Source organism: Echeneis naucrates, chromosome 6 (assembly GCF_900963305.1).
Source record: "Echeneis naucrates chromosome 6, fEcheNa1.1, whole genome shotgun sequence".
Taxonomy (NCBI): Eukaryota; Metazoa; Chordata; class Actinopteri; order Carangiformes; family Echeneidae; genus Echeneis; species Echeneis naucrates.
In genome coordinates, this window is record NC_042516.1 from 3,940,422 (window position 1) to 3,965,033 (window position 24,612).

Consider the following 24,612-nt stretch of genomic DNA (forward strand, 5'->3'; position numbering starts at 1 on the left):
CAGGCGTTGTTGTCGTTCGAAACGGAGCAGATAGGTGGGACCCAAGGCAGAAAATAACCGCTAGTGTCAGTGGGGACGTAATTCACGGCACCGCAGTGTGACAATTGGTTACTTCACTTAAAAGCATCTTTGGAAAACAGCACGACTACTCTCTTCTTTGTTACTGCCTCCGGGACAAGTGTCACTAGCAACAGACGGTACGTTCTCATCGTTTCTTGCTAACCAGCTGCTAACTCTCGCTATTTGGTAGTTAGCTGGCTGGCATCCTGGACTCTTTGAAAGAGCCATGTAAACATTTAGCTGCTCCGCAAATGTGAATATTTTGATAACGTCTTGTGTCCTGGTTTCTGTTTGGATGTGTACCAGGCAGTAATGTTTCTGAGGTAACGCGAAGTGGTGTTAAACACTATTAACTAAGTAGCTAACCCAGCTATCTACCCGACGTTGTCGAGAAGTCCGTGCACTACAAAACGATTGGCACTATCCTAACTTTTTAAATAATAACAAATACACATCGACCCGTTAGTTTGCAGCCATTTAAAGACGACGTCTTAAACCAGCTAATGACATGACAAGGTTAAAAACGGAAAGCAACGAAGAGACAAGGTTGTGATTTTGTAAAGTTATACTAAAACGTTACAAACCAATGATGGTCTCAGCAATGGCCTAGGGTGGTAGCTTGTTAGTCAATGTGTCTTTCAAATTTCTGAAAAATACTCCGTTTGCGAAATAAATTATTCAGTTTTGTTGTGTTTGTTAGGAGATGTGAGGTCTACTGGGGTGCTTTTTGCAATACCTGCCAATCCAAATAACGAAAGGCGACTGCTAACTGCAAATATGGACGTTGGATAGACAGAGGCAGAGCGGGCATTTTACTTACAATTCGGATTGTTATTGTAAGTGATGTGTTGTGATTGTTCTTATCATTGGTGGCTTATGAGAGCCTGATCAGTTGGGTCAAATGTTCTGAAACACATTGTAGTCAACCTGTTGATGTTTGCCGATGGTTGCAAGGTAATGTATCAAAAATCTGTAAGGACCATTCAGCCATTTGCCCTCATTAATTTGGCAAAACCTTAGCCCAGGCATTAATGTCGAGAATTTAGTCTGGGTAACATCAAGCAATGGCATTGTTTATTTTTCTTATTGTCAAGTTGAGGAGGTTTTACTGATGTTAGGAAGACCGGCCTTTAAACACAAAGGATGTGTCATCACAATAATATTACCCAAAAACTAGAATAATTGGAGACAGATTAACAGATTGTTAATGTCATTGATGAGTGAAATTATGTCATTTGTTCCTGTTCCTTACTTTTAAACATAGGCCTACTTTTTCTACTCTTTACAACTCATCAAATCTTATTCCCTTTGCAAGCTTAATACACTGTTATTACAGAGTTCCAATGTGTAATACTGTCCAGTACAATTCATTCAGAGTGGAGGAAAGGAAACATAAACACAGTGAAACACAAAACCACTGCTCTGAATATTTGGGAAATGCTGCAGTCCATTTTTAATTTTTAAAACTCTGGGGCTGTGTTTTAGTCTGGATGGGCAGAAATTGAGACTATTGGAAACAGTGATTCAGCCACCTATGCGTTTATCCTAACTTGCCAGTCATGAGTATCTTGAGTATCATGATTCATCCTACTCCAATCACGTGACCATACAAAGGAAAAATAATGACATCAACCTCGACCACCCGTGGTAAATGCAACATGGATAATAAATTACAAGCACTGCCGACTTTGTGTTTTCTGCTTGCAGCAGCTGTGTAGTTAAATTCTGTATTTTGCAATGGGCAGTCTTCCTGCTTATACTGGCAAGTGTACGTTCAGTTCATGTGATTCATGTGATGTGTTTTCAGGTATTTTAGGATGGTTGAAGATTACTTCTGATACAAGTTAAAAACACTGTTGAAGATAGAAATCATTTTCTTTTTAAAATGTTTTACAAAAATAATTTCCCTAATATTTGGTTGACATTTCAAGAGCAGTTGAAGAAAAACTGTAAATCTGCTGTGTACTAAACCAAGAAATTTAATATTTAGATTTTTGAAATGTTATTGGAGAATGCCCACACTCGGTAGTTTGGCTGAGATTGCCATTAGAGATAGCCCTTCGGACTTAAGTCTTTGGGTGTTATGTGCTGCACTATGCTTAGCTGCATATTTTCCAGAGCTGTATGTTCTGATGGTCATTAGCCCAGCATACCAACCTGCCTTGTTTTCTGAGTGCGTTACTGTCAGGACCTGTGGGTGACTTAGCTCTCTTGCTCTATGTTAAACATAGATGTCAGGTTAGGTGGGGGTGATGGTCTGAACAACTTATCAAGATGCTGTTATTGATTATGGCATATTTATATATCACGTGTGATCAGACACCTATCACACTGTGCTTAACTACTTGTACATTTTTGATAAAATGAAGTAAGATGGTGATTTCATTGATTGAACCAACTTTTTAGGTGGTTAGTTTATTAGCGTCTGATGCGTCAGAGGGTTTCATTCGCAAACTTTAATTTGATGTTCACTATAATTGCCACACAGTGTTCACCAAGCCTTGCCTACATTTGTTATGCTGCTACACTTATCCTCCTTTCAATTTGAACATGACACATTTATAGTGTACAGTAGCGGTTAATAGCACTAATGCATGTGAGATGACACTTATTTCAGTCAGAAGTTGCTTGGACATTTAATTTGATGTAGCTAGCTGGCCCAAATAATGCTACCTCTGGGAGTTGGTTGAAATGACTTAATGTTTTAATCTGATTAGTTTCAAAATCCTAATTACAGATCCAACACAAAAACCCAGCATCCTCTTCAGTGCATGATCCTTGCAGAAAACATAGGAACATCGAAGTTGGGTAGAGATTTTTAACCCTATTATTACAGTGTAAGATGATCAGAGTGCTATGTCTCTTCAACGTAACCCCAGATGACCACTGTTAAATTTGTGGTTATTTGTTGGTGTTGGCTTTCCAAACGTAGGATATAGGGATGATGTATGGATTTTATCAATTAATTTTAATTTGTAGAACTTGTAGAAATATGAACTTCTGACACTTTGGCACTTTAACACCAGATGAAAAATCAGAACAACACAAAATAAAACTTGTTGAACAATTTGTTTCTTTTTAAGGAAGGAAGGAAAGAAACTAAATAAATAAATAAATAAATAAAATCATAAATTTAGTTTGGTGTGAAAAAAAGAAAATCTGAGATTTTATTTTTAAGCCATACTACCCAGCCTAAATAAGATACAAATCTGTTACACAAATATAGCTTAAACGGCCCAAGAGAGAACTATTGAGCTGCTGATTTCACTCTGGTCTGACATAGGTGACTGGTTACCACCTAAGGGATATATATGCCAAACCTTTAACAGTACAGCCTACATCCCAACAAGTCAACTAAGGACAAACCAAAAATACTGGACATAAATATTGGACATAAACACCAAAGACCGATAGCAGTAAAACATAACTTTACCCAACATGATCCATGATGACCATAAGTTGAGAGACTGTTCAATTTCTCATGCAAAGATAACTTGACAATTAAGGAAACAGTTACTCATTTAAATTAAATGATATTGAAGTAAGACTTTTGTTTACTATAAGGCCACTTGGTAGACTTGTAATAAAATCAACTCTGGGTGATAAACAGTCTGCAATTATAATAATAATTTTTATTTATTGTCTCCTATATGTTTCTGCCTTTGGTGTCTACTCAAAGACATTCTTTTAAACTGGTAGCTCAAATCAAGTGATCTGATTGATTAATAGGTGTTATATCAGTGTATATAATTCACAGCTATGACGTCAAATTCATTTTCACAAACGCGTATTGCTGCAACTGACAAATAACATATAGTAACATAGAAAGAAAAATATCTTACTAGCAAGCGGGTAATTAAAAACATTGGAAACTTAAGCCTAAAAGAAAAACGAAATGCAGAGCTAATGAAAGAGCAGATAGATGAAAATCAGTGGCAATAAAATGTAGCTTGTTTGTCTGTTGCATAGCAACCACTGGGCAGTATGTGCAGGCAGCCAGGAGGATCAACATTTTTGCATTTATTAAAAAATTAACAAATTATTAACTTGTGTGTCTTATGTGAACTTTTTTGCCAAACTTCATAACTGGTTGATAGAAGCAATAGAATCAGAATCTTTATTTGCCAAATGTACAATGTACACAGGAATTTGTCTTGGTGTAACAGTGCCATATGACAGGAAATTTAAAAATGAGAAAATAAGTTATAAGAAAAAGAGAAGGTTAACTTAGCAATAAAAAAGAACAAGTTTAGCTCACCTGTTTAGCTCACTTCAGTACATGAAACAGATATATCACATTAAGGAGTGGCCAGCCCTTTGCTTTGTGTTGGACTGAACAACACCCCTTATCTCTGATATAATAAATCTGTTCCATGGCCTGTTGTGAGCTATTGCTTTAATATAAATCTATAGACCAGCTTGTATTGAGATTACATGAATAGTTTTGCCAGTCAAAAGTGTAATAATGATTAAATGGTAGTCTTGGTTGGTACATCAACACGTTGATATTGTAGCTGGTATGATCCTTTTGTCTTTATTTGCTTTATAGTCAAATCAACCAAACTAAAAGATAATGTTTTGTCTCTTCAATATTACCAATTTCATTCTCCCAATTTACCAGTTCATACAGTCTATAGCACACCCTTTTCTTGGCTCACAGCTGATCATAAATGCCAGGATGCTTACCTCATTTCCTCCCCTTGTAAGTGAAGTGAGGGAGGAAATAGGGGATGTTTGGAAGGAGGGGGCCAGCTGGAGACTATACTGGCTTTGTTGGGGTTGGAAACTTTTCCTTTTCTTCCCCCTGCTGGTCTGCTTTGCCTCTTCTTTGTACATGAAACAGTGCGTTCCCTGTTTACACTGCTGTTTTGGCTGTTATTTGCACTGTTTTACTCTCTTGTAGGGTCAGATCCAAATCAAATGCACAATTAGGTTTTAGATTATCTATAGCCCATAGGCTAATGATACATGACTAGCGTCACCTTCATCAGTTGTCTTTCTCTTCTTAGAGAAAGACAAACAAGCTCATCTGAAAATGCAGTCAGCAGTTAATGCATCATGGTGTGTAGATATTAGGTTTATGCTATCAATTAATTTACCCACGTTAGCGTCACTGAATTGGCACCGGGCCCAATTAACTTCAGCTACCTGTATGTGAGGTAACATTACCTGGCCATAAATACTTTGTGAATGTCTGTCACTTGTAAAATCTATGATGAGCTATCTTAAGTTAATAAGTCTACGTTTTCTCTGGTAAGTCACTGCCCTATTTTCCAGGATGACACTCCTTTGACTCTCTGACCTGGTCCCTGGGTGCCTGATGTGACGTCACTTTCAAGGCCGTGCTCTCGCAAGTACGTAACATCGTATTAATGCCAATAGGATCCCCCCAACCCCCCGCCACTGCGCTCATCACCAGGATGTGCTATAAAGGCGGGGAAATGCTGTGTTGGTGTATTTGCGGCAATTTTTTTTTTTTTAAGAAAGAAAGAAAGGAGAAAAAAAAAGAAATTTTGCATGGTGGGCTGCCACTGAATGTAGAGGAAACATTGTACTGTTTGTAATTCAAAATCTTAAGCACAAAGTTGAATTTGCCCTTCAAATTGAGCTATTGTCCATACCCCAGTTTTTAGCTTACTCAACAATGCTGTTTGACTTCATCCCACATCAGTCCATAGCTACTCAGTTTGCCTGCCAGGAGGTAGCTCTGTCTTTTCATGGTGCAGGGGAAGCCTCAGTAATGCAGCGACTGTCCCCAGCCCCATAGAAGTTGTGGAATGTGCATAGGGCAACATTACACAGGAGGCAGGCAGGCCAGGAATGCAGGTGGAGTGATACTGACTGGCAGACCATATTGGCTCAGCTGTGGCATATTTCCCTATTCACATTTGTGTATGTGTCTTCATTATTCTGGATTGTCTGTAGCTATATTTCTTTCTCTTTGTATGTCTACTCAACTGTAGTACTCAACTGTTCAAGTCAATATCAAAGTGCCTTGATGAAATTTTTTTTATATGATTTGGCAGTATATAAATAAATCTGATTTGATTTGTTACAAGTTTGTGAAATGGGATAACAACAAGCCAGAACAATATGACAGCACTACTTCCCAAAAAATTAAAGCAACCTCATTTCTATTTATTGGTTTCCACTAAAATGTATTTCTGTTAACAATAGCTCACAATAGACTATGAAATGTGGTTATTATATCACAGATAAAGGCCTTGCTTGGTCAACGTGAAGCAGTCATCATAGCTTGTAGATCTTTTTTATGTTCAGCAATGCAATATATAATAAAATGTCCATAATCTCATCATCAATTGTAATATCCTAATTAATGGTTAAAATTATTCAGAAAACTGCCCAGTTGTATTTCATTAACCTGAACAGAGGCCATAGATGTATAAAAAATCCAGATCCAGTATGTTGGTGACTGTCTTTGCCCCACTCATGCAACCCTGCACACAGATTGCTTTCCACTTTTAGAAACACAGTTCTCTAGTGAGTCTCTGCTGACTAAATTTAGACCAGGTAGAATCCCAGATCTAATTGTCAACTGAGTGGAATAACATTCTACTGCACTCCAGAGTCACCCAGGGTGGTCCCCTCTTTTTACTGCCCCCAATCAAAGGTACTGGTTCTTCTTGGCCAAGGAAAAGACTAGGTGTGGACACGGAGATGTGTAGCCTTTATGGTTTCCTGTCAGTATTGATATTGATCTGTGCAAGTTCATGTTTAACCAGCATGTCAAAATGGTTAAAAAAGTAAGTGAGCACTTTAATGTTCTTAATGCATGTGGTTTGTGTTTGAAAGAGTAACATATTCTCTTAAGAGTGCAACACTTTTTTGCAATATATGTTTTTATAAATTATGGCTTTGTTTGTCCCAGGTGCTTATTGTGGTAGTGCCCCCCTTCATATTATACAAAGCCTTGAACTAACAAATCTCTGCATCCTGTTTTCCCTTTGATTATCTTCTAAAAGTCCTGACCAGAAATTGTGATTTGATGCTGTTTGTGTGTGGGGCGCTACTATTTTTTGTTTACCCAGTGTGGCATTGGCAGTTACACTTTTTGTGTACTTAAAATGATGCATTAGTCGGCAATTATAAGGAGCTACATATAGGCAATTATAAGGAGCTACACATAGGCAGTTTCAGTACAAAGTTCAGTCTCTTGGGAGCAGCTAGCCACTGCTCATCCTACCACGTTTCCCTGCCTACAGGCAGGTCTCTGCAGCTGGTGATTGTAGTTCGTGTTCTGCTCATGTGGAAAACTGGCACATGTGGCACTAAGCCAAGCTAACTAAGGCTGCGCAGAGCAGCACATCCGCGGTTGTTGCTAGCTGCAGCTTCTCTATGGAATGCCCAATAAACTTTCCCCAAGGAAAACTGGTATAGTTATCCGGTCTCTTCTTTCTATCAGCTCTCTTCTAAACAGGCTACATGCTATATTTTAGTTCCTCAAAATCTACTTCTAAATCTGTAAAGGGGAAATGTGCTTTGTACCAAGAGAGTTGACTGCTCCTCACATCCTCTTTCAGCTCCTCCTTTTTACCACCTTACTCTCCTTTCATCATTATCTCAACAAGTTAGTCTTTACATGCCTGTTCTTGATTTTTCATAGGCCCACCCCCAACACGGTACCTCAGTTCAACTCACACTAAGCAGTTTTGTATTGTGCTAATGCCCTTTAAATTAGCACGCTGAATGAGAAAAGCCCTTAATGTTGCCCCAGGATCACAAACGGTGAGCTGATATAGGTGTTTCATTTTGTTACTGAGACTAAACCAGGGCCTTCAGTTGAGGCAGTTGGCAAAGGCCTCAGGTGAAACCCCATGCCCCTCACATTCTCTCTCTCTCTCACACTCACACACACAGATCAGTAGCGGTCAGTCTGGACAGCCACTCCTATGTTAGGAAAGGCCTGTGACATGCATCAAGGTCAAAGTAAAGCATTTGACAATTAATTATCTTTCCATTGTTGGATCAACTCTATTAGGCTGAACTGTGTACTTCACTCGCAATGTGTACAGTGTGAAGAGAAGAAACTGCAAATATCAAATACTAAAAGAAATGTGTTCAATAGCAGCAACTTTCCAACACAGTGAGTGCACAATACCCTGAAGGTCAGAACTCTACCTGATTATTTGCTGCTTCCCTTACCTTTTTGTATCTCTATGGCCTGTGGCAAATATGCCAGAAACTATGCTGAACTAAGACTTTCCAGTTTATCTATAACTAAATGGTGTTCTCTTAAAATTGTAAATTGGATTTAACCCTGAGCCAAATTTATGTGTAATCAAGAAGTATTGTACAATAGGAATGTAGGGAAAATTAAATTTGCAAAACACCGAGTTGCAAGGTTAAATTTAAATGAAATGTCATTTCAGAGTCTCATGCCTCCCTCCATATGTGCAGGGGATACTAAGGCAACCTTGCCCACCACATCAGTTTTTTGTTTTCTGATTTTTCTGTAAGGAAAGTCAGGACTGTGGAACAGGAAGGGTATTGCTGTCTCTTTCTGTCTGTTTGTGTTTCTGTGAGTGAAGAGGAGAGAACGGGGTGGGTAGGGCGAGAGAGAAAGCAGCATGTGTTTCAGAAAGGCAAAGGTGTGTGGTGCTGATCTTGTCAGTGTTTAGCTTGCAGCTGCAGTCCTGGTATGTGCTGCGCAATGTCTCTCTATTGCTGGCTATATTGACAGATTTTTGGATGGACTATTTTGCTGCAGTGCAGTAAACACTTAAACAGCATGCACATGTAGCACATGTCTTTATGTGTGATCGAGTATGCTCTGTAGATCTCTGTAGCACGTGTGTGTAGATTATGGCCATATGTATGTGTATGCCTCTGTCCAATGGTCCTACTGTGTGTGTTTCCAGTGTGGTCGATTGCCAAAATGTAACCAAAGTTTCAAATAACTACACACATACCCACTCAGGGTTGGACATTCAGTGAGAAAGCTGGGCCTCAGGAGTAACTTTCTTCTAAAATAAAATCCATAGAATCATGGAGAGTAGACTGATTGTGTCTATGTAAAATCACTCAAGTTCAACAAGAATGAGTGGGAGAGAGAGAGACCCTGTCAAGCTAAATAGTGATGATTTACATCACAAAAAATTGCTCTTCCTATGATCAAAAAGACATAATCCTAATCATAATAAAATCATTGGTTGACTGGTAGAGAATTGTTCTGATTTGAATAACCAAACTACTGGTTGTGAATTCAGATGTGTTCAAATGCTATTAACTGAATGTGACTACACAGAGCAGGACATGAGCAAATAGATAAAGGGCTGACACCAGCTGACACTGGACAGAAGGCAAATATGGTAGGGTGATGTCACTTGTTTATAATAGTTCATGTACATGGTTAAGTACATGTTTCATTTTACACACTAACAAGACATGGGCCAGCCTTATACAAGACTTTGACCTAGTCTTATTCAACTTCAAAGAATTACTACTGCCTTTGCATGAAGAGCTTGTGGATGAGAAACCAGTCTACCAAAGAAAACCCTTGCTTTATCCTGCCATGCTTTATCTTTTGTCATTATCAGCAGAGGATAGTGTGGGCCCCAGCCTTGTCAGTGCTGATGTTGCACTCAGATTTGAGCAGTGTCTTTACGTCAGAACTGTCCAAGGTTGTTGACGTTTTGTCCACTCTTCTCAATTCTGCTACTGATGCTGCAATCAGCGATGCAACCTTGCACAGCCAAAATATCAAAAACTAGCAAAGACTTTGAAAAACCAAAGTGTTCTCAGTAACTCAGGATCAGAAGGCCTTGCTGAGGAATTTAAATGCATAAAATTGGCGTCTAAGTTCACTATTCTGAAAAGTTTTTTCACAAATTAAAATGCGTTGATAGTCTCGACAAAATGTTTCACATTTTTCCACCAAAATGAACTTTCCCTCATAGTACTGCTGCCATTGATTAATCACAAAATATGTTGTCCTTCACAGGTCTCCTCTTCTGTTTACAGATGGCTACACCAGACTATCAAATGCAATGAGCAGTGTTCCCTCTTTTTCTGATTGGTTAAATGTTCTTTGATTTATTTTCCTGGGTTACCTTTGAAGAGGAAAATAAACCTCCTGGTGTCCACCAATGAATATTTGATTATTTTTAGATTTTTTTTAGAGTTTATTTTTTTCTCAATTTGGAAATGCCTGTGCACATGACTAAAAATGACGTTAGTTCATTATATTATATGTGACACAGAATGGTTGAACTTTATAATGTATTGCTATATACTCACATTTCCTTTTGTTCTCTCTCTCTCTATACTGTTTTCTTCCTTCTGTTTTCTTGCCTGTTTCCACACATTTTTCTTCCATTATTCTTGCCAGGTTCTGTTGCATCAGTTTCACAACAGGTGACCCCCACCCCTTTGCCAAAATCAGGCTATTAGATGTGACCACAAGGTTGATCAGGAGAAGCCACCATGTCTTAAACGCAGACAGGCCCTCTGGAGCCCTATCCCCCCACCCTGGCCCATCCTCCACCTCCCTCATCCATCACCTTACTCCCTCTCCCAGTCCCATCCCTCTTCCAGACCACCCTACACATGCGAGGGACAGGCTACCTAACCCTGGCTCCCCACTGGCACACCCCTCCCCTCCCTCAGGAGAGATGAGCTTGCAGAAGCAGAAGCACCAGCAGATGGGTGGTGGCAGTGGTGGGGTGATGGGATCTGACCGGGACCTACAGTCCACTGCTTCCTCAATCTCACTGCCCTCTGTGAAGAAGGCTCCCAAGAAGAGGCGCCTCTCCCTGACATCTCTTTTTAGAAGGCGAGGTCGGGAACCCAAATCTGGGCGCCAAAGATCCGGAGAGCCCCAACAGCCTGGACCTACAGGCCTTGGAGGGGTGGATGGTATTGCTAGCATTGAGAGCATCCATTCCGAAATGTGTAATGACAAGAACTCTGCCTTCTTCTCGGCTGGGACCGGAACTGGCTCGGCTGCCGCTGCCACCACTTCATCTGCCTCAGGGCCTTCTTCCTCTACCTCATCCTCCTCCTCCAAGGTGGGGGGTGGAATGGGGGCTGAGCTACTGGAGTGCCCGCTGTGCCTTCTGCGCCACTCCAGGGAGAATTTTCCTGACATCATGACGTGTCACCACCGCTCCTGCATCGATTGCCTTCGCCAATACCTGCGCATTGAGATCTCAGAGTCACGTGTAAACATCAGCTGCCCTGAGTGTTCGGAGCGCTTCAACCCACACGATATCTGCATGATCTTGAGCGACCGTGTTCTCATGGAGAAATATGAGGAGTTCATGCTAAGGAGGTGGCTGGTGGCTGATCCTGACTGCCGCTGGTGTCCTGCACCAGACTGTGGGTAAGCAATTAATTTACATATAAAAAGAAAACTAAATTTCACAGCTCCCATGATGGGCACACTTATCATTTCATGAAATCTTTGAAAACATCTTGAAAGATTTGTTTGGGGTTTTTTTTCTTGCCCAACAGACTTTATGCTGACCTGTTGAAGTTGTCTCTGGTTTACCTGTTACCTGATAAAAGTGGTTTCCTCAATCAGCACTCATGCTTTTCATTTCTAGAAGTAGCCCATCATTATTCAGCAGGAACGTCAATGTCATTGGCTACCTGAGATAATTTTTTTTCAAAAGAATGTTGAATATTGTAAGAGCTTAATTTGTAAATTATGAGCACGATAAGCTCTCCTGAAAACATCCCTCCTATCTTACTCGCATAACTATGAGCCAATAGCATATCAGCTCATTTGAGAATCAATTTGCACTCAGTATGTGGCCAGACATGCACAATAGACTTGAAATTCATGTTGGATCTAAACTATTTTTCTGTTTATTTATCCCCATAGAATATTATACCTAGAGCCGGAAATGTATAAATAGTTAATTTCAATGGTTATAATGACAAAATGGTGACAGCTATACAGTATTGTTAAAATGAGCTGAAAATGTTCAGACAGTAATTAAAAAAACCAAGTAAATGTGAATTTGCATTTTAACATTGAAATAATACGAAGTGGTGCCATTCTTATAATGCACACACATACATGGATGCTGTGCCCTCAACTGGCTCAAGCAAATATTTTTCACAATCAATGTATTTTGTATTTTAGGAGTATAACCATGAGGCGTCATTCTAATTTGCTACCTTTTTAAGTCATTAATGGACAAATTTCTACTTCCAAACTAAATGGACAATTTAGTTACCAATTAATCCAAACATGCATGTCTTTGGACGATGGGAGGAAACTCACACAAGGACAGCGAGGTAATGCAAACTCCATACAGAAAGGCCCCAGGCTGGGAACCGAACCCCCAACCTTCTTATTGTGGAGCAATAGTGCTAACCACTGCCGCCCCGCATTAAGGATGTGGAAAAATAAAACATTTTAAAGTTTATTTCACAAAAAATATTGGCATCACATAAATTATACAGTATTTGGTAGTTTCCATTAACACTGAAGTTGATCAAAAGATTTAAAAGTGGAAAAAAATATTTGGTTTAGTTTTGGAAATTTTGACATTTTTGTCAAAACAATAAAAAAAAAAAAAGTCCAAATGACTTAAAGGGGGCAGCACAGCGGCATAGTGGTTAGCACTGTTGCCCCACAATAAGAAGATTGCGGGCTGGTTCCCGGCCTGGGTCCTTTCTGTGTGGAGTTTGCATTACCTCGCTGTCCTTGTGTGAGTTTCCTCCCATCGTCCAAAGACATGCATGTTTGGATTAATTGGTAACTAAATTGTCCATTTCGTTTGGAAGTAGAAATTTGTCCATTAATGACTTAAAAAGGTAGCAAATTAGAATGACGCCTCATGGTTATACTCCTAAAATACAAAATACATTGATTGTGAAAAATATTTGCTCTCCCTGTGTCTGTGTGGATTTCCTCCAGCTACTCCAGTTTCCTCCCACCGCCCAAAGACGTGCATGTATAGGTTAACCCTAAATTGACCGTAGGTGTGAATGCGAGCGTGAGTGGTTGTTTGTCTCTGTTTGTCCTTGTGTGTTGGCCCTGCGTTGGACTGACAACCTGTCCAGGGTGTATCCTGCCCCTCCCCAATGTGTGCTGGGAATGGCTCCAGCAGCCCCGCGACCCAGATACAGATAAAGCAGATGAAGATGAATGAGTGATGATAAGTGATGACTTAAAGGGATAGTAAATTTGTACAGTGTATTGTTAACCTATTTGAGATATGAATTCCCAAAATTTTCAACAAAAAAAGTTCTTGCCATATGCAGTAACCAAGCCAACAATCTTGAAAGATTAAGAAAAAGTGATGTTAACTCAAGTAAATGTCAGTTTTTTGTTAATTTAACATTATTCCTTGGCAACTGAACACCCTAGCCTCGCCACTTTGTCGCACCCTGAACTCTGACCCTCGCCAGCAAACGTCAGTCCCATTTCTTGAGTCTGTTTACTACTTTAAGACCTCCCAAATTTACAGCATTTTGTCAGTAACATGGATTATTACGTTTTCACTGCCAGTAATTGATTGTCTGTGCTGTTTCACCTTCACCCATGATTCTGCTTGTTGCAAATTACCTTGTATTCAAGTATTAAATTATTTTATGGGACATCTCTTTAAAGCCAGAAATATTAACATTATATTGATGGCGTGTAAAACCTATTTAGGAGACTTTTTTTCTAAGAAACTAGACGTACTTGGATATAAAAGAATCAGTATTTATCTGTTTGAAAAGAAGATAAAAACACTGCCATGTAATAATGACAACGCATCTGCTGTTGAGAAGAAAATCTGTGAGGAAATCCTATGAAACTGGTTGTTCTTTTCTTCCTCACAGGCAGTTTTTAGCAGTGACTTCCGGTGCGCTATTACTGAAACAGTGCTGCCACATCAAGCATGTGAAAGTTTTTAGAGCTGTGGGGGGGCACACAATATGCTAGAGGTGACTACCTCATAATTATGTATCTAGGAAAACCCAGTAATTAAAAATTAAAAGGTAATACTAACCATTTAGCATTTTGACTGTGAGTAGCAGGAAACCAGTAACCCTTTTATCACCACCTGTAATGCTGATGGGGAAAAAACTATTTGCCAGTTAATACATTGCCAATTTGGTCAGCTCTAACAAGTTACTTAGTTACTTAGTTATTGCCATACCCATTTATGAAATGAAGTTGCGCGTGTAGTACTGGCCAGCAGCATTGGGCAAGTTACTTTAAAAAAAGTAATTAGTTAGTTACTCGTTACTTCTCCCAAAAAGTAATTAAATTAGTTACCCAGTTACAAATGATAAAAATAAGTAGTTACTGCAGAAAGTAACTATTGTTACTTTCAAGTAAATATTTTAATGCTCAAATGTGTCGGAACTTGGACCCCACCTTCACCCATCTTTAACGGAACTTAAAATATATGTACATGTTCAATTCTAAGATGTTTGAGTACATTTGAAATGCTTGACACTGACGTGGAGAGGCTCTTTTGTCCAGGGCATAATGTCCATTTCACCATTACGTTCGTTCCTTTAATTTCTTGGAGGAAAAAGTAATGGTAATGCTTCCATGTGTAAAAGACTGCCATTCCTGTTTCTCGTTGACTGACTCATTTGCTGTGTCGGCCGTTGTCTGTCCAACAATGCGTGCTTTGGAATTTCTGTAAACAACACCTGCCCAACTCTACTTCTGATTGGCTTGCCATGAAATTTTACTCTACCCCAGCCAATCATCATCATTTATGCAATTGTTTCGTGCCCATTAACCAAAGAAGAGCAGTAAAAACAGTCTGCCTCTTGAATTAGAGTTCTCATAAAAAAACAAACTAAACACACATTTCCAGATGTTATTTCACTGATGCAATTCATGAAAGCACACTCAAGATTGCCATCTTACTAATGGTTATATCCATATACTTTTTTTTTTTTTTTTTTTTTTAAAGGGGGTTGCAGTAGCAGCAAAATGTTGCATAAAGTAACTAATGTAATTTCAACAAAAAATGTTAGAAAAGTTATCAGGGTTTATGCCATTATGCCATTATGAAAGGTCATGGCATTTAAGTCAAAGTCAAAGTCAAGAGTCAATGAAATCTGCTTCAAAAATACCTATATTTCAGTGCATATAGTTAACAATTAAATATTACCTGTACCTGACTCAGAATTTTCAAGGTTGGGGATGTTGAATTGGAAGGGTCTAATTTGGGTGAGCCAGGCGAACTGTTCAGAGTTACTGTGGGGTCCTGAGGGTTTCCTGAAAAAGCAGCAAGGTATTGAAAGGGAAGACTGTCTGTAGCTGCAGTGGTTATGGACATAAAATCTTAATAGCTTCTGCAATTAACCCAAACTAACTTTACTTTGTGAATCTGTCCTGGGGTTGAACAACACCTTGCAATCAGTTTGACATCCTTTTGTCAGAGGAAAGCAAACAAAATGATAACAAAAGGTGTGTCTTTCTGTCTGTCTGTATTTGTATTTTGTTTATTCTCTATTAGGTATGCAGTGATAGCCTTTGGATGTGCCAGCTGCCCTAAGATCACATGTGGCAGAGATGGCTGTGGTACAGAGTTCTGCTACCACTGCAAACAGCTGTGGCATCCCAACCAAACCTGTGATGCAGCACGACAACAGAGAGCCCAAAGTCTTCGTCTGAGGACCGTCCGCTCATCCTCCCTCAGCTACAGCCAAGAGAGTGGAGCTGCAGGTAAACTGACTGAGTGCACCCTCACTCATATGCTCAAGGCACAGAGAGTTGCATGATTGCCCATGTACTTTTTGTGGATGATGAAATGTAAGTGATGGTATCTGACCAGACCTATTTTGCTGCAGTGACATTTGCTGCTGTTTAGCCAGTTAAACCTAATTATCAATAAATCATATTCTCTTCCTGTCAGCTGATGACATCAAGCCATGTCCACGCTGTGCTGCTTACATCATCAAGATGAATGATGGCAGCTGTAACCACATGACCTGTGCTGTCTGTGGTTGTGAATTTTGTTGGCTCTGTATGAAGGAAATCTCAGACCTGCACTACCTAAGGTCAGTATGTCATATACACACAAACCTACCTTTCATGACTTGGTTAGTTAAACTTGTGCACTTCTAATAAAACACTCTCAATCATTACGGCCATCATGTTTGCTTTTTGCTTTAATATTTTGTATCTTTTACTTGTGGCAGTTCAAAATTTAAAGGTCAGTTACAATGCATGAATGTTGTTTTTGACAGGTTGAGATTTTTTGATGGCTGCTTTCTTAATTAATAGCTGGTTAACCCACTGGGGATCTTTGTCAACATTTGAAGAAACATTTTACCCCAGTTTGACAAGATGAAAAAGTTTAACAATTGTATAAACAACTTCACTGCCTTATTTTTTAAATTTTTAATTCCTTTTCAGTCCTTCAGGGTGTACTTTCTGGGGGAAGAAGCCTTGGAGCAGGAAGAAAAAAATTTTGTGGCAGCTGGGAACACTTGTTGGTGCTCCTGTTGGCATCGCACTCATTGCTGGCATAGCTATTCCTGCCATGATCATTGGCATCCCTGTATATGTGGGAAGGAAGGTGAGACTCTCACCTTCTCAGTCATAATGTATGTATGTATGTATGTATATATGTACATGTGTATATGTATATACTGCATGCAGGTTGAAGTACAGGAATTCTGAAGAACATTGATTCATTCAGTCCCTGTTTAGTTTTACTGTTCAAATATTTGACTGTATTGAACAGTAAGAAGTATTACAAAGCACAGGGTTTCATTTGAAGAGCTCTGTCTTACACAGAATTCCCCTGAGGCAGTATACTTTGAGTTGTAAAGGTTTACATGACTTAATACATAATGCACTTATCAGTAATGGAAATAAAGATGAACAGAATGAAATAGTAACTACCTACTTGGCCTATGACCGTGCAATTTTATCAGGTCCTGCAGTCATCAGACAGACTGAAGTAATTTTTGAATAACCTGTGTCTTGGTCTACACACTTTTGCTGTATTACTAAGGAGTCTTGTTGTGTGCTGTTTAATGACGGTGTGAAATGAAAGTGCTCAAACTCTCCAGAATTTCCCTCTCCATCAAGCAAAGAATAAACCAGAGCCAACAAACCTTTCCCCTGAACAAACCAAACCAAACCACATTCAACAGTGATCACATGACTCGCGAGCCACTTCGTATGAATATCCTAAATTCTGCATGCACCATTTGAATGAAGCTGTTCAGTCCTGACATTGAATCAGCATTGTGATAAGTCATTAAACAGATCCTATTATAGATGTATTCTCTACTTAACACATTTAATTTTTGTTGTTGTGTGTGCACTTTCTTGGATTTTAGCAAGAGCACAAAAATTCTATCAACCAATTCAACTCTTTCAGTCATAAATTTTAACTGTTTGGATAATACACTATATTTTCCACCAATTGAGTCACCTTTTTGAGTGAGCCCATTTTCTTCCAGTTGTACTTGTTGGAAAATATGCTAGCCTTCTTACAATATTTTTTTTTTCTTTTTTAGTGTATTCATTCAGGATCCATTTAATACCTTCTATGAAACGTGTGCAAATAAACAATTCAAAAACAATTCAGGACAAATCAATTAAGTTAGAAGCACAAAGGAATAAAAATAAAAAATATTAAAATAAAGAAGATAGATTTTTTTCAACAATTGAACAATTCCCCAGCTGTAGTGGCTGGTTTGAACACTGACACTGTGGACAGCTCTATAGTGCAGGATTACCACTCACAGTTGAGATGACCTGCTCTCTGAGACTAACTTGCACTCTGCTCTGTATTAATTTCTTGGCTATGATCACACCCTCACAAGTGTGCTTAAAAATGTAAACAAAAATGGTTTAAGAAAGATATCATAGGTCGGCTGGCCAGAAAGTATCTCCATGAACAGCCAGCCCAAAAGCATTAGTTGAAGATTTCTTTTTTTGTTGTTGTTGTGTCTTTGTTTTGTTAGTTGGGTCCTAAAAGAAAATACCAGCGAAACCATTTGCACTCATTGGTACAGCTAAGCACTTTATAACCTACCCGAGGGAAATGAATAATGCTGTCCTGGTTACATGTGGATGCTACTTCACTGAACAATGTTAAATTAGTAGTTAACACTGAATTGATTAGTCATTCTTCTTGTGTTGTGTTCTGTAGGGGAGCCGTTTTTTAAGTTGACCTTCTTTTCCTGAGTTTCCAGAGGCTCTAACTGTCAATGGTCTCCTTTTTCTCTAACAGATCCACAATCGCTATGAAGGCAAAGACATTTCCAACCACAAGAGGAACCTTGTGATCGCTGGTGGGGTGACACTCTCTGTCATTGTGTCTCCAGTGGTAGCTGCAGTGACTGTTGGTCAGTCTGTTCTTGAGTCTCTTCAATCGCTCCTAGCGCCTTCCTTTTCTTCTTTTCTCCCCTTTCTCTTTCTCTGCTTCTCTGCATGCCTGGATATTCTTATTTTACTTTGAATTTGGCTCTAAATACACAGAAATTAGTTTTCAAAGGAAATCTGAGTTGTGCAAAAGATGGTAAAATGGGAGGAGCCTGTTAAGATGTGCATCTCAGTTCTACCCTCTATAATCTGTTGCCCGCCCCCCCCCCCCCCATTGGTGCTTTGGTCTAATGTTTGTCTTTTTCAACCCCCAGGCATTGGCGTTCCCATCATGCTTGCATACGTCTATGGCGTTGTGCCCATCTCTCTGTGCCGCAGTGGAGGTTGTGGTGTCTCAGCCGGCAATGGCAAAGGAGTTCGCATAGAATTTGATGATGAAAATGACATGAATGTTGGGAGCGGGGCAGCTGCTACCGGTAAGCTTTGGTCCTCCCCACCTACAAACACCCTGAATGTCATGCAAATGTAAACCCCCATTGTTATCTGTGTCTAATTAAAAGTTTAATTACATAATTTCCTTTTTGCTGATTTACACAGTATTGACACAAAATATAATTTTGAATGGAAACCTATTCTTTTCCTTCTATGACTTTCCGCTTTTCTGTGCTGTGTCTCATTTCACAATAAAACATCCTTTTTCTGGAGAATCTTCAAGAAAAAAAATTCCTAATTTTCAATTTGTATTTTCTTTGTAGACACTACATCTGTAGCAGACAAAAGGAACAACCCCAGTATAGGTGAAGGCAGTGTTGGGGGGTTGACGGGTAGCCTGAGTGCCAGTGGCAGCCACATGGACCGTCTGGGTGCCATCAGAGACAACCTGAGTGAGACAGCCTCCACCATGGCCCTGGCCGGAGCCAGCATCACTGGCAGTCTCTCTGGCAGTGCCATGGTCAATTACCTAAGCAGGTACTGAAACAGAAACACATGTAGTGGAATTAAGATGTTGAATCAACCTCAGATTTCATGCTGCCTTTTTGCATTACTTAAATCTCCCCTCTCACTTGTTGTCAGGCTGGAGGTGCAGGCTGATGTGCAGAAGGAGCGCTGCAGCCTCAGCGGTGAATCTGGCACTGTCAGCCTTGGTACAATCAGCGACAATGCTAGCACCAAAGCAATGGCTGGATCCATTCTTAATGCATACATGCCCCTGGACAGGTGAGCATTATTTACCTTTTATCTGGATAAAGCACTTGGCTAAGGGACTGCACATTGACAGTGTCAGTGCATTTACATTTAGTATGTATTCTTCCCGAAATACTCATTATAAAATAAGGATTCAACCAGCTGTGCAATTTCAGTCTGTACCATGTAACTAAGGTTAGAGAATGCAAACCAGGGATCAATTTCCACTGGTGTACTTTCATTGTTATACTAAGATACATGAATTTTATCACTGATTTGCTTGTTTGAACTCTCTTATATGATGTGCACGTTTTAATTTGCTTTTCTTTGTTGAAAGCACAACTCAGTGCCACGAATATTACATTCTTCTCTATTTAGTTTGATGTGAGATGGTCTCAGTGTTTAAACTATGGTCAAGACATGGCAGCAGCCCCCTTGCTGCCACACAGGCTCATGGAATCTCTGTTGAGGTTCTCCACGTCCAGCAATGTTTTTTCATCTGATTTTATCTCCTGTTTTCTCCAAGAAGCTTTCTTATGTTGTTAAATCCAAACAGGCGTAGTCTTCTGGTCAGAGCAGTTTGTGATTTTTACTGCTCTAAACACAGGAATTTAAGTCCTAAAAATCCTCAAGACAGGGTCAATATTTGTGGGTTGCCTGTTATTAGGGAGTTTTTTTTTTTTTTTTTTTTTTTTTTCCTTCTGGCCTCTAGCTGACAGTTATTAACTGGCCTTTAACAGTTCACTGGTTAGATTAAAAGGAGTTATTAAAAATAGATAAATGTTTGAACCATTGGAAAAAAAATGGCACTAGGGATTAGAGGGGACTGTAACATGTCCAAAGTAAGAAAGAGGCCAACACAAACATAGCCCTATTTACTTGATTATTAGAGTAGAAGGAATGTCCTGCTGATCCAGAAATACATAAAAGTGGCTGTCCTGGTGTCAACAGGCAGTCTCCTGTTAGGGCAACACAAAGTCAAAGCTAATATTAAACTTAAATGTGCTTTCATCAGTTTCTTTTCATCAGTTATGGAGCCAGTGTTTGGTAAAAAAAAAAGTTAGTTTTAGAGGTTACATTTTAATTCCGAAGTTTCACTGTACTTCATTTCAACTCAAAAGGAGCCCCAAACCTTCTGAAGCTTATTTCTTAATCACTTTCTTGAACACCGTTAGAGATTTAGACATATAAAGCTTCATTCTGTACATGCACATTTTTTAAGAATGCCTTTTTTCATCTTAGGGATGGGAACAGTATGGAAGTCCAGGTAGACATTGAATCCAAACCCACCAAACTACGTCATCACAGTGGCAGCAGCAGTGTGGATGACAGCAGCCATGTTGCCCGCTGCGGCTGGACCTGCACTTCTAACGGCTGCACCTCCTCAGAAGGCAAAGGAACCTCCACCAAGTGGGCCAAAGAGGCCTCCTGTTGTTCCTCCACCACTGGAGGCAAGAAGAGCAAAGGTAAGCTGCGCAAGAAAGGCTGTGGAGGAACCAAGATCAATGAGACACGGGAAGACATGGATGCTCAGTTGCTGGAGCAGCGCAGCACCAACTCCTCAGAGTTCGACTCTCCTTCACTGAGCGGCAGCCTGCCCTCCGTGGCTGACTCCCACTCCAGCCACTTCTCAGAGTTCAGCTGTTCTGATCTGGAGAGCATGAAGACATCATGTAGCCATGGTTCCGGTGGAGGTGACTACCACATGCGCTTTGCCACTGTCAGCCCTTTACCTGAGGTAGAGAATGACCGTTTGGAGACCTGCCCGACTTCCTCCTCCTCCTGCCACGCACAAGGAGCTGTAATTACCCCCCACTCTCCCACCTCCACCACCTCCTCCCTGGGCCACAGGCCAGAGCTCTCACCCCTCTGCTTCATCACAGAGGAGAATGTCAGCCTGGTGTGTCCCAATGAGCTTAACTCTTACAGAAGTGCCGGAGAGCAGCTGAAAGAAACCAACAACCACCACCACCACCGACCGCAACATCTCACCCAAACCCAGCAGCAGCCCAAGAACTCCTGTATACAGACTGACATCTGAAATCTCAATACCTTTAGTGCTGCACAAATGCTTTTTATTTAACATCCTTTCCTTCATTAAACTAACAACCATAGCCTACAGATTACCCTGCGTTTTCTGTTCTTCCTTTGTAAAGGGGGCCTGTTGTGTTGGGATTCATCTCCTCCATTAAAAAACAGACTGTCCACCAACTGTTAGAAGGTATTGAAAGGTTCCCACAGTGCAGTCTTACAGTGGGGCAAAAAAGTATTTAGTCAGCCACTGATTGTGCAAGTTCTCCTACTTAGAAATATGAGACAGGTCTGTAATTTTCATCATAGGTACACTTCAACTATGAGACTAAATGAGAAAAAAAATTCAGGAAATCATATTGTAGGATTTTTAAAGAATTTATTTGTAAATTATGGTGGAAAATTTGGTCACCCACAGAAAAAGCAAGAATTCTGGCTCTCAAAGACCTGTAACTTGTTCTTTAAGAAGCTCTTCTGTCCTCCACTCGTTACCTGTATTAATGGCACCTGTTTGAACTCATTATCTGTATAAAAGACACCTGTCCACAGCCTCAAACAGTCAAACTCCAAACTCAACCATGGCCAAGACCAAAGAGCTATCGAAGGACACCATGAAGAAAATTGTAGACCTGCACCAGGCTGGGAAGAGTGAAGAGTGAAGAGTGCAATAGGCAAGCAGGCAAGCAGGCAAGCAGGCAAGCAGGTTGGTGTGAATAAATCTACTGTGGGAGCAATTGTAAGAAAATAGAAGACATACAAGACCATTGATAATCTCCCTCGATCTGGGGCCCCACGCAAGATCTCATCCTGTGGGGTCAAAATGGTCATGAGAATGGTGAGCAAAAATCCCAGAACTACACGGAGGAACCTGATGAATGACCTGCATAGAGGTCCAAAGTAACAAAGGCCACCATCAGTAACACACTATGCCGAGAGTGCCTAAATGTTTGACCTGTCATCACCAACAAAGGTTATGTTAGAAAGTATTGAGTTGAACGTTTATTATTGACAAAATACCTATTTTTCCACTATAACTTATAAATAAATTCTTTAAAAATCCTACAATGTGATTTCCTGGAATTTTTTTTCTTCTCATTTTGTCTCATAGTTGAAATGTACCTATGATGAAAATTACAGACATCTTCTAAGTAGGAGAACTTGCACAATCAGTGGCTGACTAAATACTTTTTTTGCCCCACTGTATGAGTATTGTTAAGGTTGTGAATGCTGGTGTTTGCCCTGCTGACACGTTTTTGAAAGTTCACTTTCTTGCCACTTACAACAGAGACAGCCCCTCTGATTTGGTTGCTGTCATATTTGATCTGTGGAGGCTATAATAAAAACCACTGTGCCCGTTTTGCAAGTATTTGTTTCTGGCTCTACAATGTGGATGCAACAACATCTAGGAATCTTGATGTTACAGATTTGTAGAAATTGACTCAAACAGGGACCAGGCAATATGATTCACAATTGCCTCTTAATTTTTCCCAAAATGTATTAGTCACAGAGGAGCCTTTGTGTTGTCTGTATTTATTGTATTCACTTTAGTCTTTTTTTCCCCCTGGGTGTCAAATGAAAAATAAGACCTGAGCTTGACATTGTGAAGCATTTTAGTGCTAAAATGAACACAGGCAGCACAACCAATCATCCAGAGATGGATGCAAAGAGTCCTGATGTGGGAGAAGGTGCTTTCCAGCTTGGTATTAACCAAGCTTAGACTCGTAGCCTAAACCTCAGTGTTTTTAATGCTAAAATGACTTTTGAAGCCCATGCTGTGTTTAGCTCTGTGGAAATCTTGTGATATATATGGCGTGGGAAAGGATTGATGAGATTAGAGAATGGGTCTCTGGAAGACCTTAGCTGTTGAGATAATGCTTATAGTCATTATAACAACATTAACCAATGGGTTGGTCAATTCTGTGAAATTGTATAAAGAAAATGTGTTTGTCCTTTTCAAAGGTGTTTATTCAGGCTGATGGCCTCACCTCACTGAGTAAGAAAGAGCTTTAATATCTTTCTTTAACTCATGGTGCCTTTAAGAAGCTATTTTGTTTGTCTCTTTCCACTGTGTCTTCAAGACTTCAAATGGCAACTTATTATAGGTCACAGAATGTGTGTCTGTGTAGGAGGGATGCTCATTTCCATACAGGACATACTGTGGTAGACATGGTAAATTAAGACTTTTCAATTGCCTACCAAAGACAGCACTCAGGCTCTTGTTAAATCTTATACCTTTGAATTGTCACCTGTACACAGTGTGGTGCAACCTTTTCCACCATGGATGAATGAAACTAAGACCCAGGATCATACAGACATGCAGACTGCTGTTTCGTACATGCTTCATAAATGCTTCAAAATAACTAAGGCCACTCCATGGCCCAAGGCACCTGCACTGTTATCTGTATTTCTGATTCCATTGATGCTCTGCAATGCACACGGTTAATGGGGATACTTAGGTTTGTCATGGGTTAGCTTCCCTACTGATTTTCCTGACTCCTGTTGAGCAGACTTCTGTTTTCAGCACTGTTCTTTCAGAGTGCTTGCTTTAGCCTGTCCTTACTTCTCAGTGGTCAACTTTACTGAGGCCACTGAGTCGGCTCAGGTGAACCTCTACCATCTAGGTAAAAGCATTTCCTAAGGTTGTGTGTGTGTGTGTGTGTGTGTGTGTGTGTGTGTTTTTTTTTTGTTTTTTTTTTTGTTTTTTTTTGGGGGGGGGGGTTGTTTTGTTTTATTTGTTTGTTTGTTTTTTTACCCAGGCCTAGTACTGAATGAACATTCAATCTGGTTCAGTGGACAGTGCTACATGCTGCAGTCCTCCAAGCATTGAAGCAAATTGTTTCATCCCTTGGACCTTCGTTCTTTTTCCTCATTCTTCGCCAAAACTCCCTTTTCTTGAACCTAATTTGAACTGTAGTGCCAGATATAATTTGTAATTTGTGCAGAATGGCATATGATATTTGTATATTTGTTTGGTAATTTGCTTTACTATATGTGTGTAAATGCATATCAGAGAAATAAAAAAAAAATAAAACTTAAATGTTAGCATTTTTTTTTTTTTTTTTTAG

At 39.8% G+C, this 24,612-nt stretch overlaps 1 protein-coding gene across 2 annotated transcripts; it reads left to right on the top strand.

Annotated features, from left to right (window-relative positions):
• On the top strand, positions 1 to 24,556 carry LOC115045036 (E3 ubiquitin-protein ligase RNF19A). Of its 2 annotated transcripts, XM_029504498.1 has the most exons (11): positions 1 to 197; positions 5,338 to 5,414; positions 10,409 to 11,401; positions 15,504 to 15,712; positions 15,903 to 16,047; positions 16,406 to 16,568; positions 18,240 to 18,354; positions 18,646 to 18,807; positions 19,087 to 19,300; positions 19,406 to 19,549; positions 20,759 to 24,556. In XM_029504498.1, the coding sequence occupies exons 3-11, from the start codon at positions 10,692 to 10,694 to the stop codon at positions 21,555 to 21,557; spliced, it is 2,661 nt and encodes an 886-aa protein (XP_029360358.1). In that variant the 5' UTR covers positions 1 to 197; positions 5,338 to 5,414; positions 10,409 to 10,691; the 3' UTR covers positions 21,558 to 24,556. The 2 variants fall into 2 exon arrangements, with proteins under 2 accessions (XP_029360358.1, XP_029360357.1); XM_029504497.1 differs by lacking the exon at positions 5,338 to 5,414.
• Positions 24,557 to 24,612: the final 56 nt, after the last annotated feature.

What these genes read in the sequence shown, in the direction of transcription:
- LOC115045036 (XM_029504498.1), top strand. Translation starts at nt 10,692, where the DNA reads ATGAGCTTGCAGAAGCAGAAGCACCAGCAGATGGGTGGTGGCAGTGGT. An exon ending in TGTCCTGCACCAGACTGTGG is followed by an intron (nt 11,402 to 15,503) that starts GTAAGCAATTAA and finishes ATTCTCTATTAG; the next exon opens with GTATGCAGTGATAGCCTTTG. An exon ending in TCAGACCTGCACTACCTAAG is followed by an intron (nt 16,048 to 16,405) that starts GTCAGTATGTCA and finishes ATTCCTTTTCAG; the next exon opens with TCCTTCAGGGTGTACTTTCT.